We start from the raw sequence: 19,823 nt of genomic DNA on the forward strand, positions 1-19,823 counted from the left end.
AGTTGTACAATGTTTCAATTATGGATTTTCTAATATGATTTCTGAAGATGTTTTCTTCTTCACCGTGTTCACCAGGCAGCCTGGCTTCATTCCTCAGGCCTCACTTTCAGCAGTGTTGTCCAGGCAGCCAGCTCAGAACTGCTATTCTCCACCTCCCATAGTGTGCCAGAGAAGGGGTAGTTTGCAGCTTGCTTCAGGGGTTCATTTTGCCACTTACCTGGCAGGTCAGCTCACCAACCAGTACTTTTGGCTTATCCCATTCCCACCCCGACTGCAAGCTGGACTCCAGCCCTAGCTTACCAGCCCACTCCTCCATGGAACACAGGAGGGAGCATGAACTGTAATCTAAGTAACAAACCTTTGTGGGAAAACTGGAAGGCAGGAGGCAGCTGCAGGCGGTTCCAACAGGGGAGGAGACAGAAAATAAAATGTTGGGCATCTGGCTGCAACAAAATACATTCTGAGACAAAAATACCAAATCTCTCTCTCTCTCTCTCTCACCCCCACACAAGAATTCCATAGTGTCCTAAATTACATGAATGACGCAGTTCACATCTGTTAGAAATATTGTTTCAAGCAGTCAGAAAACTCAGCCACACATCGCTATATAAGTTTGTGCTCAGTTCACCTTTGCAAGATGATGCCTGAAACCACGAGGGCTAGAAACATAATTTAAATAAATAAAAGATTCTGACAACTCTGCAGCCAAGGAATCATGGACTACATAAGTTCCTGGTAATAAAAGAGAATTGTAAAAATATATATTCAAAATGGAAAAGCAGACTTAACTATTGCAGATTTATTTTGTACAAACATGATACATATCAACATCTATTTACAATGAATTTCAGCTGTTTCAATTTACAAAATAAAGGTTCTACTATTTATACTGTTTAGACAGCACAGATAAATTAGGATAGCTCCAAATAAAGTGTATTTGGAAAATAATTATAACGAGCAGCAGTTATGGCAAAAATTCATTAAATGCCTCTAATCCTGCTACACTTCCCTATTTCAAGAGATATAATGTAAGCTTTTTCAGGAACCATTCTCCAAGTATTCTTTAAGTGTTCATTAAAAAGTTATTCAAATGCTAACAATCCTTGCCTAATAAGGGTCTTGTAATGGGATAGAGAATAAGACAGAGAATATCTTATTGCCCTTATATAAATCCATGGTAAGACCACATCTTAAATACTGTGTACAGATGTGGTCTTCTCATCTCAAAGGTTCAGAGAAGGGCAACTAAAATGATTAAGGGTTTGGAACGGGTCCCATATGAGGAGAGATTAAAGAGGCTAGGACTTTTCAGCTTGGAAAAGAGGAGACTAAGGGGGGATATGATAGAGGTATATACAATCATGAGTGATGTGGAGAAAGTGAATAAGGAAAAGTTATTTACTTGTTCCCATCATATAAGAACTAGGGGCCACCAAATGAAATTAATGGGCAGCAGGTTTAAAACAAATAAAAGGAAGTTCTTCACGCGGTGCACAGTCAACCCTGTGGAACTCCTTGCCTGAGGAGGTTGTGAAGGCTAAGACTAAAACAGGGTTTAAAAGAGAACTAGATAAATTCATGGAGGTTAATCCCTAGCCTCTGTTTGTCAGAGGGTGGAGATGGATGTCAGGAGAGAGATCACTTGATCATTACCTGTTAGGTTCACTCCCTCTGGGACACCTGGCATTGGTCACTGTTAGTAGACAGGATACTGGGCTGGATGGACCTTTGGTCTGACCCAGTATGGCCATTCTTATGTTCTTATGATTTTTTAAATAATTTTTTAAGTCGAAGTTCTTAGACTGCCTAAAAACCTCTACTTGCCCAGAAATAATACGTTAGAAAATCTTCAATGCCAGTGTTAGTCATGCATTGTACTAACCAATCTTATCTATTATCTTAAGTCTCTTATGCAGAGATAGCCAGTTTTTAAAACCATGCTGGTTTTGCAACCCTTGCTTAATGAATTGATTGGTGTACAATAGTCAAATGAAAAGTGAATGTGGCATCTTTGATGGAACTGAATTAAAGATATGCTATATCAGTACTTTACCATGGATCTTAGAACACGAAATACTTCAGGAAACAGGTTAAAATATATTTTTAAAAAGGAATATCCTAACCTGTGTTATTAGTATTGAAAATATTAACCTAATCTGTTACCAATTGTTCCAATTATTAAAATTGAAATGAAAATATATTAACCATTTATGCCATTTTTATTGTTCTGTTTAGCTTGGTCAATGATAAAATAGTCAATTTAACTTTCTGATTGTCTACAATACTAGCACAGAAATGGACAGTTTGGTAGCTAACAGTGCACAGAAATGTAAACAAAAAAGGTTTCACTGACATTGTTAAAAATGAATGAGAGACTACCTAATAATGGAAGTTTTCCTAAAAGCATCTTTTAAAAATAATAATGCTGAGCATAAACTACCATGAAGCTTGGGATAGTTTAAGTTAGGAGAAAACAGGGTATTGTAATTTGGAAAAATAATATGATTAGCTGAGAACTCTTATCAAATTGCTCATGTTGAACATCTCAGAAGTTGTCTTTGCACATGACACAGCACAAATATGTTGGGAAAGATTGAAATTACTATTCAAGTTAGTGTTTACAATGTCAAAATCCCATCTATTTCATTTCATAACCAGATAGCTTCATTTGAACAATTGTTTTTAGGGCTCTATTTAAATAAATAGATGTGTATCTCAGAAATACTGTACTCTGGATTCAATCAGCTGCTTCAGCAAGAAGTCAACTGGCTCATGGAAGACATTTTAAAACAATGCTCACTCTACACTAGGGTTACCATACGTCCTCTTTTTCCCGGACATGTCCGGCTTTTCGGCAGTCAAACCCCCGTCCGGGGGGAATTGCCAAAAAGCCAAACATGTCCGGGAAAATGGCGGCTCTGTTTAAGAGCCGGGCTGCCTGAAAGCTACCGGCTTCGGGCAGCCCCGTGCCTCCAGACCCTGCGCCGCCGGAGCCCGGGAGGGGAAGTGTCCGGCTGGGGGCGCAGGGTCTAGAGGCAGGGGGGCTGCCCGAAGTCGGTAGCGCTCGGGCAGCCCGGCTCTTAAACAGAGCCGCGGGGGCTGGAGCCTCCAGCCGCCGGGGCTGTGTGTAACTGACACAGTGTCAGTTACACAGAGCCCCAGCCGCTGGAGGCTCTGTTTAAGGGCCGGGCTGCCCGAGAGCTACCGGCTTCGGGCAGCCCCCTTGCCTCCGGACCCTGCGCCCCCAGCCGGGCACTTCCCCTCCCGGGCGCAGGGTCCGGAGGCACGGGGGCTGCCCAAAGCCGGTAGCGCTGGGGCAGCCCGGCTCTTAAACAGAGCCTAAGAGGAACAGAGCCTCCAGCTGCGGGGGCTCTGCTCCTCTTTGGCTCTGTGTAACTTATACAGTGTAAGTTACGCAGAGCCGCCGGAGCCCCGGAGGGGAAGTGCCCGGCTGGGGGCACAGGGTCCAGAGGCATAGGGGCTGCCCAAAGCCCGAGCGCTACCGGCTTCACGGTTTGCTGGGCAGCCTCCAGACCCTGCGCCCCCGGCTGGGCGCTTCCCCTCCCGGGCTCCAGCTGCACTGGGGAAGCGCCGGCTGGGGGCGCAGGGTCTGGGGGCTGCCCGGGAAACCGTGATGCTGGTAGCACTGGGGCAGCCCTTTCCCCCTGGCTGGGAGTGGGAGGGGGCGGAGTTAGGGTGGGGGAAGGGGCGGAGTTGGGGCGGGGCTAGGGGGTGGGGAAATGGGCGGGGCCATGGCCCGTGGAGGGTCCTCTTTTTTTATTTATGAGATATGGTAACCCTACTCTACACCATCATTCAGAGATGTGTAGTGGATCAGGAGATGGAGCTCACTTTCTGCTACCAGCCATAAAACCTCATCAGGCCAAATGTGTCTGCCCCTTCCCCATCTGAGGCCCCGTGCATTAACTTTTTATCAGCCTACTTTCACAGGAGCTGGAACTAGAGTGCAGCAGCACCCCCTGCTTGAAGTGGTTTCCATCATAAACAGGATTTAGTTTTGTTCAATGCCCTTCAGTACCACTGGCTACCTCTGGTTTGCAGAGGGGGAGTGAAACCAAAACAAAATGAAACTAACAATTGCCTCCTGGCATGGATTTATTTTTGTGTGCAGCTGATCCCTTCTTTGTAGTGGTTGTCCTTATAAAAAGCTTTAACTATCTCCCTCGCTGTGACATCAACCAGAAGAGCCACACCACCTATGTATGTCCAACCTGAGTAAGACTGTGATGCTAAAGTTACAACATTTAGGAAACTACCTGCAAGAGACACAACTTACTTAGCCTTCATCTGGCAGCTGTATTGCTGAAAAACTACCAAGTAAAAGCCCCCTATGTATGACAAGAGAAGAAAATTTAATACATAAACCATTTTTTAATTCTCAGTAAAAAAAAAAACCTTTTAAAAATTGTCCAAATAAAGGCCTTAATCCCATTGAACTTCAAAGTTAATTGAAGCAGGTTCTCAGTTGCACATGAAGGGTGTAAGACCGAAGAGTTTAATAATTTAAAGCCCTAATTCAGCAAGGTACACAAGCATGTGCTTAACATTAAGAACTTGAGTCTATTGAAGTCGGTGGGATTACTCCGTTAGGCAAGTGCTTACGTACCTTGCTGAATTGGTACCTGAAACCCTTGTTCAACAGAGCAAGGGCTGTGACAAGGCAAGCTGCCTCATACTGCACAATTAATATATCTTGAGAGACTGCTTCTAAGGAGCAAGAGAGTATTTTGACTTCCATGTTCATCTTTGACCCCTCTGTCAAGATAACTGGGTGTTAATTCTGGTTGTATTTTTTGTAATGCTAGCCCATGCACAGAGCTAGAGTGAGACTCCCAAAAAAATCATAGGCTGTATTTACACTAGGGAATCTTTTGGGGGTGGGAGCTGTGTGTGTAAATCCCACCAGTGCTACCCTCTGTTCATCTGCACCCAGCAGGAGCTGTAGTGTAGGCAAGGCTTTCGAGGCTTCCAGTATTTTTACCATTGTATCAGACAAACCTGGTTAAGACCCTGATTCAGCAAGATACATAGGCATGTGCCTAACTTCAAGCATCTGATTAGTACCATTGATGTCAATGGGGTTGCTTACATTCTTAGAATTAGGCACATCTTGAAGCACTTAGTTGAACTACAGCAGGGATGGCCAAACTTTGTGGCCTGAGGGCCACATCTGGGTATGGAAATTGTATGGTGGACCATGAATGCTCATGAAATTGGGGTTGGGGTGCAGGAGGGGGTGCGGGGTCTGGCTGAGGGTGCAGGCTCTGGGGTGGGGCCAGAAATGAGGAGTTCAGGGTGCAGGAAGGGGCTCTGGGCTGGTGATGAGGGGTTTGGAGTGCAGGAGGGTGCTCCACGCTGAGATCAAGGGGTTCAGAGGGCGGGAGGGGGATCAGGGCTGGGGCAGGGGGTTGGGGCACGGGAGGTGCTCAGGGGTGCAGGCTCCAGGTGGTGCTTACCTCAAGCAGCTCCCGGAAACAGCAGAAGGTCTCCCCTCTGGCTCCTATGTGGAGGCATGGCTAGGCAGCTCTGTGCACTGCCCCGTCTGCAGGCACCGCCTCCACAGCTCCCATTGGCTGCAGTTCCCAGCCAATGGGAGCGGTGAGGGCAGCACGTGGAGCCCCCTGGCTGCCCCTAAACACAGGAGCCGGAGGGGGGACATGCCGCTGCTTCCGGAAGGTGTGTGTGTGTGTGCGCGCGCGCGCGCGCCCCCCTGCTCCCTGGCTGGATCACGGCAAGCCCCAGACCCCGCTCCCCAGCCGGAGCTCGAGGGCTGGATTAAGTTGGCTGGATGTGGCCTGTGGGCCATAGTCTGCCCACCCCTGAACTAGAGTCTTAATCAACACCATGATAAAAACACTAGAAGCCTCCAGAGCAGGGGAACCAGTGATAAATCTGTGGAAAGAATCGCTTTCCTAAAATTCCCTTGTGTAGGCAAGGCCATAGTTAGTATTGACCTGGAGATGAACAGCTGTTAATCCTATTACCAAGTTTACCTATCGTAACAATTAACTGGCTGACTACACATACATCCTTTTTATTTTTATTTTTTTTTATATATATATATATATATATATATATATATATATATATATATACACACACACATATACATACATATACATATACATACATACACACACACACACACACACACACACACACTGTTGTCCTGGCCTATTCATGTTTTGTCAGTGCTAGTTCCATTTATTCTATACAGTTATATAACATGATTTTTCAAAAGTTCAATAATAGAATAAATACACCAAAATTATCAATGTGTTTCCTAATGAGGTCTACTGACAAATTTTTAAAAACAGCTGAAAGATTGTGTTTTAAAGCATCAAGTAAAACATCACATAATGTAAGCAAAATGTACTAGAATGAATGGCACACATTTTCTATGCCATTGTCACTAAGAACATTGTGCTTTCTTGGTATGGCAATTTCAATTCAAACATTTATTTTAAAGTGTACAATACTGTTAAGATTTTTCAACATACTTATTGAGCCTTAAACTATTAGAACTGTAATTTATCCATGTTTCATACTGTATGGGGAACTCTCATTGGTATCAAAGGGATTTTTAAACAAAGACTATGATAGGATATTTAATCTTTTTCCTGTATGCCAAACAATTTTTGCCTGTGCTTTATATTATACTAGCAATAAAAAAAAATAATCTGCCTCTTAATTTTTTTGTTAAGATAGTATGTTTAAATATATCTTTGGCATTGATAATTTGATAACATCTGTAGTGCATAATCTCAGCAACTGCAGAATATGAAAGAAAAAAATATTTTTCTTGTTTTTCCTTTCAGCTTGCTTTAATAACTGATCCACATTGCATAAGAAATATGTTTGACTTTGTGTTATGGAAGCTTAAATAACAAGTAGCAGCGCTAATTCTAGGGCTTCTGTGATTCAGAAGCTAGTTGTCTTTTTTAATTGAATTAGTCCACAAAACTTGACCTATTGTATCAAGAGAAGGAGCACCCTTTCAGTCATCTGCTCGTCAAAGGAGTTTTAACATAGCTGACCATGTGTCCTAAATTTTTGTTGAAATATTTTGTTCTTTGAATTGTTCTTGTTAAATTACAAAGTGAATATCAGCAACTCAAGAACTGCACAAACTAATGCTGCAGTAAAGCCTGTGTGTTTTGTTTTTTTACAGACAGTTTTCTGACAAAGCCGTCTGCTATTCTAAAGACAAGGGCACTTTGGAATTCAATGCGAACCTTAGAAATGATTCTGACCATTAGGTAAACATTGGAATTTAATAAATAACACATTTTGTATGAAAAAAACAACAAATACACAAATTTCTTTAAAAAAATATTACCTTACACCTAAAAAAAAAAAAAAGGCAACAACTCCTAATTCTCATAAATATACAAATTGTGTTTAGGTTGATGCTGGTAGAATCCATTTTTAAACAAAATTGCTGTACTCTATTTCTTGTCATCCTTTGATGACATTTTGCTCCTTTAGTCACAGAGATGGTGCTGAGGCACTATAATATGGTGCCTTCTTGAAAAGCTTCTATCCACCTGTTGGAAAGAGAAATATTGTTAGATTTGGCTTGATCTTGGGTTTTATTTAAATTTTTATCAATACATTTTCAAATATGCAACAGTTCAAAATTTCACTAATCCATTAAAAAGCATATGGTTCACCACTATTAAATGGCCTTAAATCCTGCATTAGGTTTAGATAAACAACAGATGTGGCCATGTAGCTAGTGCTACTGAGCATTATGGAAATGCTTTCAAACTGTACTCTCATGGGGGTAAAGCCTGTCTTCATTTGTATTTGGGAAGCACCTATTAGGAAACTAAGCTGTGAAGCTCTAGCAAGGCCTATTGAGCATGTGAGAGCGGTGATTTTTCAGGGGTTTATAATTTGGCCAATTTTTGGTCTCTCTTCACAGGGACAGTAAAAGGCACATCCCTGACACAAAGGCCACCTCCCCTGGCAAACTGCAAGGTAGAGGGCTAGAACTTCTCAGATGTCACCAGAATTAACATGGGCAAAACAATGTATTTTACTCTAGCGTTGTTCTCAGAAAGAGCTGAGCCTGTTTTGGCCGAACTATTTGACTGAACTTTTTCCAGAAAAATTCAGCCTGAGGCAGACACCCAGCATGGAAAGTCCAGACTAAACGGTTAAAGTTTGGCAAAGTTATAAGCAACTGAAAACAGGATCTTATAATAGCAAGTAATGGATAACCTTAATAATATCTGTGACCTCACTGACAAAGTGTCTCATCTCCTGCACATAGCACTAGCAGGTTGTCATCTTCTATCCGTTACTCTGATAGTTGGTTCCAACCCTGCTGATGACCCACATGGGTGTCAGTATGCTGCCATATGACACAGTTTCTGATTTTTCAGTTTGCTTTTTTAGAAACCTAGAAAATTACACACACACACACACACACACACACACACGCAAAGCTACATTAAAAGAACATTATTAAGATTGCACAGTCAAGCCCTCAAAAATTAAGAAAAGTCAGAATTATGGTTGCCTCTGCAACCTTAATTTGGCCTCCTTATATGTATGCATTACAATAGTCTTTAGTTACATGTTCATATATTATTTTTTCCACAGCACCCTTGACTCACTCAGTTCATAGGATGGACCTGCTCTGAGGATGATTCAAAGTTGTGCAGTGAAGGAGACTGTTGCTTCATTTGTTGCAGAAGTGGGAAAGAGTGTAATTAATGAAGCAGGAAAAGGATGTTTTCATGGTCAAGGCAGCTGAATGCTTCTCTGGGGAACTAGATTATACCCATCTCTGCCACAGAGATCCTTTGTGATGCTAGGCAAGTCATTTAAACCAAACTTTTCATAGGTTGTCACTACTTGTGTTCTCATTTCCTGGATACTTGACTTGAGTCTCTGGGGTCCAATTTGTCGAAGTGCTAAGCACTTATAGCTGCAATTGAAGTCAATGGGAGCTGTGCTTTTAACAGATAAAGTGCTACATAATGCTAAGTCCTCCAAAAAATCAGGTCCTAGGCATCTCAAATTGGGCATCCAAAATTAGTGAAAACGTCTGACCTTAACCTCTCTATGCCTCAGCTCCTTATCTGTAAAATAACATCACCACTTCCCCCCCCACACACACACACCACAGGGAAGCTGTGAAAATAAAGTAATGTTTGTGAAGTGATCGCATACTATAGTGATGAGTGCTATAGAAAAGCTCATAAGGAAATTAATAACCGTCTTGAAAAAAGGGTTTGAATAGTGTGAACAAGGAGGAGAAAAAATACTGAACAGCTGCTCATTAACTGGACATCCATTCTATGAATGAGGCAGGGGTCGTGTGGGAAAAGATGTGATTGTGTAACTAAAAACTGTATCATAATGCATATGCACATGGAGCCCAAATTACGATTGCAGAGGCAACCATAATTCTGGCTTTTCTTAACTTTTGAGGGCTTGACTTTGCAACCTTAACAATGTTCTTTTAATGTAGGTTTTTAGTACATTTTATATATATTTCTACTAGGGCTGTCGATTAATCGCAGTTAACTCACGTCAGTAACAAAAACATTAATCACAGTTGTAATCGCACTGTTAAACAATAGAATGGTGGTTGAAGCATGAAGGGACATATGAATCTTTAGCATATCTGGCACATAAATATCTTGCGACGAAGGCTACAACAATGCCATGAAAACGCCTGTTCTCACTTTCAGGTGACATTGTAAACAAGAAGCGGGCAGCATTATTTCCTGCAAATGTAAAACAACTTGTTTGTCTGAGTGATTAGCTGAACAAGAAGTAAAACTGAGTGGACTTGTAGGCTCTAAAGTTTAACATTGTTTTGTTATAGAGTGCAGTTATTTTTTTGTACATAATTCTACATTTATAAGTTACACTTTCATGATAAAGTGATTGCAATACAGTATTTGTATTAGGTGAACTGAAAAATACTATTTCTGTTTTTTACAGTGCAAATATTTGTAATAAAAAATAAATATAAAAGTTAATTTTTTTAATCGCTTGGCAGCCTTAATTTATACACCCACTCCTTGAGTTCAGACTTCTTTCTGCTCCTAGACTGTCCTCCAAACCATCAAGCTTATTTTTTAGATAGCCCTAATCTAGAAGAGATGTTGTTTGTCAGTCTTGGCAAGTCTTAATCTTTTCTCAAGACAAACAAAACTGTAGTTTTGTCAGTTGCCGCACAGATATACAAGCTTTTTTGGTTTCTTCCCATTTATCATCTGAATTGCTTTTTACCGTATTCTCTCCAATTTAACAATATAGTCAAATAAAGATGACCACTGCAATTCAGAATAAATCACACCAAATTAATAAATACCTTGACAGTTAGAATAAGCACATTATAGGAATATCAGAGCTATTAATTTTCAATTTAAATAACTTTACAGTGAGCCTTATATTAAAATTTTATAAAAAATAGTTACTAAAATTAATGAACCTCATGTTACTTGTGAAGTGAATGAAAAATCTGTGTAATGTGTTATACAAATACCAGTGTTAGATGTTTCTTCATTAGGGGTTAAGAAGAATAAAATAAGAGAGAGTGGGCATTAAATGGGGAACACAAGCAAAAAGGTTACTTTTTAATACACTGCTATCTCAATATAACGCGACCCGATATAACACGAATTCGGATATAACGCAGTAAAGTAGTGCTCCGGGGTGTGTGTGTGTGTGTGTGTGTGTGTGTGTGTGTGTGTGTGTGTGTGTGTGTGTGTGTGTGTGTGTGTGTGTGTGTGTGTGTGTGTGTGTGTGTGTGTGTGTGTGTGTGCGCGCGCACTCCGGTGGATCAAAGCAAGTTCAACATAACACAGTTTCACCTATAACGCGGTAAGATTTTTTGGCTCCCGAGGACAGCGTTATATCTAGGTAGAGGTGTACTGTCAGAGGAGCATTTATTCCACTGGTTTGGTTTTGACAGAAATCTCTATAGGATATTAAATATTTGGGGGAAACTTGCTTTGTAAGGTAATTAATACTAGGATCTCAGCATCAGTAAAAACAGACTATTGCTGGTTACTAGTTTTCCATCCGGCTACAAAAGCCATTGTCTGAATAGGGAAGAAAGTAATTATAAATTGTTTATAAGTACAAATAAGGGCATAGTGCAAATATAAAATGACATCTGTATTAACTAACAAGGAGGGATTGATCAAACTGCATTTGCAAGGAAGAAAACATTCCCAGATTTTTGAAAAACGTATTATGCTCAGTTAGTTAATTGCTCTTGACATTTAAATTACATTTTTGAAATATTCCTATTTATAGCATTTACAAACAACTTCAGGCTTAACTGCATGCTTAAAACATTCTATTGGAATATTTAGCGCTATAACGGCTACTCTGTTACAAGTAAAATTAATTCTGGGAAATTGTTGTGAAACCAGACAAAGCAACCAGCCAGATCTATTAGCAAGATACACTAGATGTATTTGCATAGTCACCTCTCATTTTGCTGCTTGCGGTAAATCCTAAAACTTAATCAAATAAGGACCGCAAACAAAGTCTCTATATAATTCCAGTAAATACAGGTAAATCATTCTGCGTCTAAAATGAAAGAGTATACTAACCAAACTTAATTTGCCATGCAAAAATCTATAGGACCTATAAATCTAGCTGGGAAGAAAAGAAATAATTAACCCAGTTTACTGTTAAAAATTTCCTGAATTAATGCATGTTATCATTGAACTTTATTTTAAGCCGATTTAGAGATGAAGGAATTAAATTAAAACAGCACAAAATGCCTCCTATTTTAATCCTTTGGAACTATGGTGGTACATGACTAGAGAGGAGTTCTTCCATAAAGATTACACTTTCCTTTCCTCTTATCCTCACTTCTCAGCCCAATATGTAGTCTGCTTGTCTTTTTGAAGGCTTTTGAGTGAAGGATGACTGACTCCACTCACTTTTGATTGCTATTTGACAAGGATCTGACTGTAAATCTCCATGAAACCAATTATTTTATATTTAAATGTAACAACGGAAATTACAACATTATTGCAATCCTTAGAGATTTTTGATGTTTAACCAAGCATTTTTTAAAAACAAGTTGCACATTATAAGTGAGCTTTTTCATGTGAGCGCGTACTGAGTGAACATTAATGAAACGACACCTGAAACATTCCATGGGAAAAAAGTGACAGACAGGACTGAATTCAAATGGTTACTTACTTTTGAGCTGAATGAGGATCGTCGGCTTTGAATATGTAAAATAAAGTGTTTTTGTGCAGTAAATGGAATACTTTAGACTCTGAGTTTTCATCCTTTACTTCAGAGACTGTGAAACCCAGTAAAGGCTGACTCTCCAGTGCGGCAACATCCTAATTTAAACACACATGCACAAAATTAGATCTTATAATATTACAGTCCTAATGTATTTTATAAATCTGTAAGCACCACACTATTGCATCCAGTTATAATAATTTACAGTTCGTATTACACAAAACTGTGTTTCTTGTCATTTCCTCATACATGATTTAATGAACAAGAGACAGCAAACCTCGCAGATTTGGTTTCTCTCTAACTCCTTGTCACCTTCTAGTCATCTAGCACTGACCTCTTTGTCCTGTTACAGTCTCACCACCATACTTAACACTATCTGGAATGGAACACCCTTCTTGCATCTCTTCATGTCATTTCAAATCTTGGCTTAAATGTATCCTTTTCCCCTTCTCCAGACTGCTCAACTCCATCCTCCCATTCGGTACTCTAATGTAATAACTCTATTGAACAGTTTAGAATAGATTTTGCATGACAAACGACAAATAATAAAGTTGCACTGAACTACATCGCCAACAAGTGAGCTCCTACATTACATGCAAGTGAGATCAAAGAGGAAGAAGTGCACCTAGACACTGATAAACATCTGGTGAACTCCCCAATTGATGGTTGCTAAGACAAAAGGATGTGACATTTTAATCTATCAAAGTAAATCTAGAAAAAAGACTTTTCAGAAGGGACATGACGAAAGTATATAAAATAATGAATGGCCTAATGAAGGTAGATGGGAGCTTCCTGACTCATTATGCAAGAAGAGGGGGATATTCAATTAAATTAGAAGGGAGCAAATTCAAAATTGATAAAAGTAAATATTTTTTTTTACAGAACACAGAGTGTAAAATTCATTGCCACAGGATGTTTTTGAGGCCAAGAACTTAAGATTCACAAAGGGATTAGACATTCATATGGACAACAAGAATATCCAGTTATCATAATTAATGGTAACAAAAATTTTGAAGGGATATTACTAGGGCTGTTGATTAATCACATTTAATTCACACATTTAACAAAAAAATGAATCGCGATTAATCACACTGTTAAACAATAGAATACCAATTGAAATTTATTAAATATTTTTGGATGTTTTTCTACATTTTCAAATATATCGATTTCAATTAAAACACAGAATACAAAGTGTACAGTGCTCACTTTATATTATTACAAATATTTGCCCCGTAAAAATGATAAACAAAAAAGTATTTTTCGATTCACCTCATACAAGTACTGTAGTGCAATCTCTTCATCATGAAAATGCAGCTTACAAATGCAGGCCTTTTTTGTTGCGTAACTGTACGCAAAACCAAAACAATGTAAAGCTTCAGAGCCTACAAGTCCACTCAGTCCTACTTCTTGTTCAGCCAATTGCTAAGACAAACAAGTTTGTCTACATTTACAGGAAGTACTGCTGCCTGTTTCTTATTTACAATGTCACCTGAAAGTGAGAACAGGCGTTCGCATGTCACTGTTGTAGCTGGCGTTGCAAAATATTTACGTGCTAGATGCGTTAAAGATTCATGTGCCTCTTCATGATTCGGCCATCGTTCCAGAGGACATGCTTCCATGCTGATGATGCTTATTAAAAAAATAATGCATTAATTACATTTGTGACTGAACTCCTTTGGGGAGAATTGTATGTCTCCTGCTCTGTTTTACCTGCATTTTGCCATATATTTCATGTTACAGAAGTCTCAGATGATGACCCAGCACATGTTGTTCGTTTTAAGAACACTCTTACTGCAAATTTGATACCAATGTGAATTTTCTAAAGATAGTTACAGCACTTGACCCCAGATTTAAGAATCTCAAGTGCCTTCCAAAATCTGAGAGGGATGAGGTGTGGAGCATGCTTTCAGAAGTCTTAAAAGAGCACCACTGATGGAGATTCAAAAGAACCCCAACCACCAAAAAAGAAAATCAACCTTCTGCTGGTGGCATCTGACTCAGATGATGAAAATGAACATACGTCGGTCCGCACTGCTTTGGATCGTCATCAGCATGGAATGGTGGTTGAAGCAGGAAGGGACATATGAATATTTAGCGCATCTGGCATGTAAATATCTTGCGAAGCCGGCTACAACAGTGCCATGCAAATGTTTGTTCTCACTTTCAGGTGACATTGTAAATAAGAAGTGGGCAGCATTATCTCCTGCAAATGTAAACAAACTTGTTTGTCTGCGCAATTGGTTGAACAAGAAGTAGGACTCTCTAAAGTTTTATTTTTGAATGCAGGTTTTTTTTGTACATAATTCTACATTTATAAGTTCAACTTTCATGATAAAGATAGTACAGTACTTGTATGAGGTGAACTGAAAAATACTATTTTTTGTTTTTTACAGTGCAAATAGTAATCAAAAATACATTTAAAGTGAGCACTGTACACTTTGTATTCTGTGTTATAATTGAAATCAATATATTTGAAAATGTAGAAAACATCCAAAAAGATTTAAATAAATGGTGTTCTACTATTGATTAACTGTGCAATTAATTTTTTTAATCGCACAACAGGCCTAGATATTACGCCTCCACACCAATCTCTAACTATTGAGAGATTTGGGCAAGACCTAGTATAAGAGTTTGGAGTGGGAGGTGGGTCTTATGCCCATCTGTCTAGTATGGGGTTCTTACACCTTCGTCTGAAGCATCTGGTTCTAGTCACTGCCAGAGACAGGATACTGGACTAGATGGATTTTGTCTGACTCTGTATGGCAATTCCTAAATTCCTAGATTTGGATATAAGCATATCTACATTTGAGAACACTAAACCACTCTTGAGGAAGGAAGAGTTTTTAAGATCTGATTTCTCTGAAATGCTTTGTTCCAAATAAAGGATACTTTGCTTTGAGGAGGCTGTTTGGTCACTGATTATCACTTTCATTGCCGCATAAAATACAGGATTGCAGAGTCTGGGCGTAAATCAGACCTGCTGAGGCAATTTACAATTGGTACCACGGAACTACAACCCAGGGTCTGGCCTGAGAGTGGGAGAATTGCATGATTCTATCCAGAACCAGGTGACAGCTAGCAGCCTGACACCTGGGAAGAAGTGCTCTTAATGAGACCAGGAGTGGTCAGAGGTGCAATTTGCCTGGTAACTGTGATGGATGGCAACTGTGCTTTCTATATTTTGCTCCATAACTGACCTATAAATAATTACAAAAGCTTTAAAAAAAACCAAGAACGCCTGCTTTTCAGCAAGCTATTTGGACAATATTGTAAAGAGGTACTATATATGACAGATACTTGATAAAGCCCCATCTTCCTTAGTCTGGGCTGAAATTTATGGAGCTCACATCCATGCTTCAATAAGATTAAAACATTGCTGAGCAAAATGGATATGGCATAAGCGTTGTCACATTTCCTCTTTTCTAGTTGGAGCACAAGGCATTAGGAGACTGTTGCAGAGTGGAGGAGGCAGGCTGAGAAGCCAGGTGTATTCAAGTCTGCTCTCTCTCCAAACATCCACACGTACATCAGGTGGAAGCAACAAGCGGAGATGCTCCAATGTGCTTGCATGCTGTTGGCATCTGCCATTATTCCAAACTGATGCATCAAAACAGATAATATCTACTTGTAAAGGTCACTATTGTGACTCACTTAGTTTCCCTTTCAGAAAGGGGCATCGTCTAGTTAACAGCTGAACACCTTACAGATTTTTCCACCTCTTTCAGGGAAGACTTAGAACGCTGTACTGCCGTGAGATGGACTAATTTATGGGTCTCATTACTGAGCACTGCTTTAAAATATGTAAAAAAATTCCATGCTTCCTTACCTCACTAGCAGCATATGTGTATAGCACCTTATTTTTTATGACAAACCACAGGTGTTTCCATGGTTTTTTGCTGCCCTTTGATCTATATAAATAGCCACTCATTGAGGAGTCTTCTGTATTTGCTGAAACCTGAAAGTAAAACAAATGGAGGATGTGTGTGGGTACCTGGCTTTTTCAGCGCACCGCTCTTTGTTGATATTTCTAAGACACTCCTATAAACCTAAATACTACTAGGGACACCTAAACCTCTCTCTAAGCACCTAGCCCGCTACATTTCTCCTGAAAAGAAACGGATACAGGTTTTTATTCAGCAGAGACCATGAAAATAAGTACAGCATAAACAAGTCAAAGGAAACCAACTATGCTCAGCACTCCATCCCATGGTTTTTTTTAGGTACTATATCAAGAGAACCGGCTGTTGCAATTGCTGAGATATAGATTGTGTCTTTTGGCAGTACAGGAGTATAGTTCAAATATGCCATAAATAAGATTCAGCCCTTAATAGATTAACATTTTAGGCTATGCTGTATAGCCTTCAAGGATAACAGCTGCATATTTTCCTCTGAGGCCTGGGCAATCTCTGGAACCAAGTTTACCAGATGTGAAGACAGCTATAATTGAAGAGCTTGATTTGCTTCAACATCTGGGCCATTTTCAAAAATAACTGGTAAGCAGGTAGAGCATATTTCCATAAAGTATCATGAAAACAAAAAAGTATAGGATTTCAACATTTTTCTGTATGTTTAAAGAGGAAGATATACCAAAAAGATCAGTGAAAATGATCCCAAATTTACAATTCGTACTTGGATAGCAACTGTGAAAAAACGGGACGGGGGTAGGGGGTAATAGGCGCCTATATAAGAAAAGGTCCCAAAAAACTGGACCTTCCCTTTAAAAACGGGACATCTGGTCACCCTATACTTGGAGAAAGCAAATTTAATTTTTAATAATTAGAGCTTACTTGTGAAAGAGTTAGCAGATTTGTAAGAACAAATTAAACTACTGTTCTATCACCAGCAGCTAAGAAATCATATCTCCAGGAATACAGCTATATTGGTAAATCCCTGAGCTATTAGGGGTGAGGCAGGTACAGGCCTGTCTGAAATGCTAGGATCCCCCTACCCCCAAAACCCCCCCTATGATTTTGAGGCAGATACTTTCCACTCTGTCACAGTTAAGCCTTTCACCCAAATTGCATCAAAAGTGCTGTTCAGTGTTTAACTGCTGAGTGCCAAATTATAAAAGAGAAATTAAAACAACTGTCTTTAAAACAGGAACAGCTGAAGAAAGAGGAACTTTCCTTTGTACGCACAGATGAGTAATTGCTGTTTTCCTATTATTTCAGCCAAAATTTTTTGCTAGCTTTGTAATTCAAAAAAAATTATTTTAGAGAGTTTGGACTTTTGTAAGATGGTTGAGACAATGTCAGTGGACTGATCCAAGACCTCAATTGTCTTCAAATATTTGGACCTGCAGACTGTTTGGTTATATATTTTGGACTTTGATCCTGAAATTATTGGAATGGGAGTCTCTTTGTTTGCATAAAAGTGGTCTAATCCATCCCCAGTGAGTGATGCCAGAAGGGAAGTGTCCCATTCTGATTTGCCAAGGGACTACTGATGAGGAGATCCGAGAGGAACAAATCAGCCACTACTTTATGAAACTAAAAGCAAAGGAGAATCCATTGCTGCCAGTCATGGCTGCTGGCTAAGCAATGCCATCCTGCTTGACAAAGAGGGTTATGCTTCCCTCCACCCTCCAGGCTGGCTGCCATGGGGTAAGAGTCCAGCAACATCAAATATTTGACATTTACAAGCAAGTACCCTCTACTTGCTTGGGGGGAGGGATAGCTTAGTGGTTTGAGCATTGGCCTGCTAAACCCAGGGTGGTGAATTCAATCCTTGAGGGGGCTATTTAGGGAACTGGGGTAAAAAATCTGTCTGGGGAGTGGTCCTGCTTTGAGCAGGGGGTTGGACTAGATGACCTCCTGAGGTCCCTTCCAACCATGCTATTACATGATTCTATGATAACCTGCTAGCCAGTTCATCGATATTAAATGGCAGAGCCAAGAAAACCACTGACTACTAATCCTTTCAACCACATACTACCTTCCTGAGCCTCAATGATATAATCAGAGTCACAACCACCATCTTACATAAGTATTAACCTTTTTGGTGTGGGCCCCGCCCATTCTTGTTAGTAGAGAGATACTTCCACCTTAGTGTTCTTGCACTTGTTTGATAACTCCAGCAGATGACTGGTTGTGAGAGTGCGCGCGCACATGCAAGAGCATATATGGCTGAAGCCCATGGAATTTCCATAAGAATGGTGCCTATAGAATAGTTTCTCAAACACCTAGAATAACCCAAGGTTAAATAACCTCACTTTCTAAAATATCACACACACACACACACACACACACACACACACACCTTATGCATAAGGAGTTGTATGCTTAAATCCTGAAATTGTTTTCACTTATACTCTGGTTAGCTAGTTAAATATAACCATCTGTCACATTTTGATATGTACTGAAATGCTCCATATAACTCAGTTTGGAGAAAGGGGGAAGAGAGATTGTTTCCTAACCATCTATATTTTGGGCAGACTGCATTAATTAGCATCAGCGCTATAGTCTCAACATTGACTTAAACCTGGGAGTAATTTGAACCTCCCTGTATCAGCCATTCAGGTGGAGTATAAATATATCATTTAGAGCCAAGATTGATAATGCCGTATTATTTTGGGGGCTGATGGCTAAAGACTGCTGCCTTAAGAACTCCAAATCATTATATAAAGTTCATTAACAACTGTTATTTAATGTGATTTAATCAACCAGTTAATTAGACTGATTCTATGGTATAACCTTAACCCCCTCTCTTTTAATCTGATTTGTTTGCATGCATTTTATTTTATGCTTTTTGCTTACTTTAGATAATGAAATATACAAAATTAAAGATTGGTAATCAGACATTTTTCCCTCCAGACATTAGGACTGAGCAACTGAGGAGCCTTGGGGTAGATAACAGATATAATTGTGTCCCACCTCCTGGTGGTTCATAAAACTGCCTTGACAGTCCTCATATAGTCACCTGCAAAATTCCACTTTTCCATCTCATAGGTTCATATAAAAGATATTAGTTGCTGTTGCTTTTTACACACACGCACATGCACACGGTCTCCAGAGATTTTCATTTTATTTCTGAGTTACATAAGAGCTATAAGAAATCCCAGATGTGCAACAGGTGTTTTTTTTCATACATTGCAACGCAGAATTGTTGTTCACTGCAATAACAATGGTCATTATCCCACAGAAGAACACTTTGGCTCTCCTCACCCCTATTGAACAGCAGCTTATTTCACAAGTGGCCCCTACATTTTTTAATAGGGCTACTTGAGGAACAGGACACGTACGCAGCACAAATTAGGATTTCAAGAAAATAGGAAAAGCACACCATCCCATTCTGCCACTGAAACTGTGGTGACTATTAGTGCTCACCTAGTAATGATAAGTAGACTGTCCAAGGCATCATGGTACTTCCATCAATGTGCAGTCAGCCTGCCCATGATACTAATACTAAACCTTATTGGGTGCCTAATAAGGCATATAAAATAATAGAATGCAGCCACGATACCGCGATGGCTCACATGCAAAGGTGGAATCCACTGGTCAGCCACTGAGGTACTAAGACACATACTGGACCAAATGGAACTGCACCTGTTTACAACAGCAAAA

General features: G+C 39.8%; 1 protein-coding gene across 4 annotated transcripts in view; it reads right to left on the reverse strand.

The window, feature by feature from the left end:
• Positions 1 to 6,152: 6,152 nt before the first annotated feature.
• Positions 6,153 to 19,823, reverse strand: part of FGD6 (FYVE, RhoGEF and PH domain containing 6) — a 106,062-nt gene continuing 92,391 nt past the window's right edge. For all 4 annotated transcript variants that reach the window (XR_010594602.1, XM_005306491.4, XM_005306490.5 and 1 more), the window contains 3 exons: positions 16,088 to 16,216; positions 12,211 to 12,359; positions 6,153 to 7,568 (listed from right to left, as the gene is read on the reverse strand). Coding sequence is in view for 3 of the 4 variants with exons in the window: in XM_005306491.4 (XP_005306548.1) it covers positions 7,532 to 7,568; positions 12,211 to 12,359; positions 16,088 to 16,216 (315 nt within the window). In the remaining variant the exon portion in view is untranslated. The remainder of the gene's footprint in view (positions 7,569 to 12,210; positions 12,360 to 16,087; positions 16,217 to 19,823) is intronic.

Source organism: Chrysemys picta, chromosome 1 (genome assembly GCF_011386835.1).
Source record: "Chrysemys picta bellii isolate R12L10 chromosome 1, ASM1138683v2, whole genome shotgun sequence".
Lineage (NCBI taxonomy): Eukaryota > Metazoa > Chordata > Testudines > Emydidae > Chrysemys > Chrysemys picta.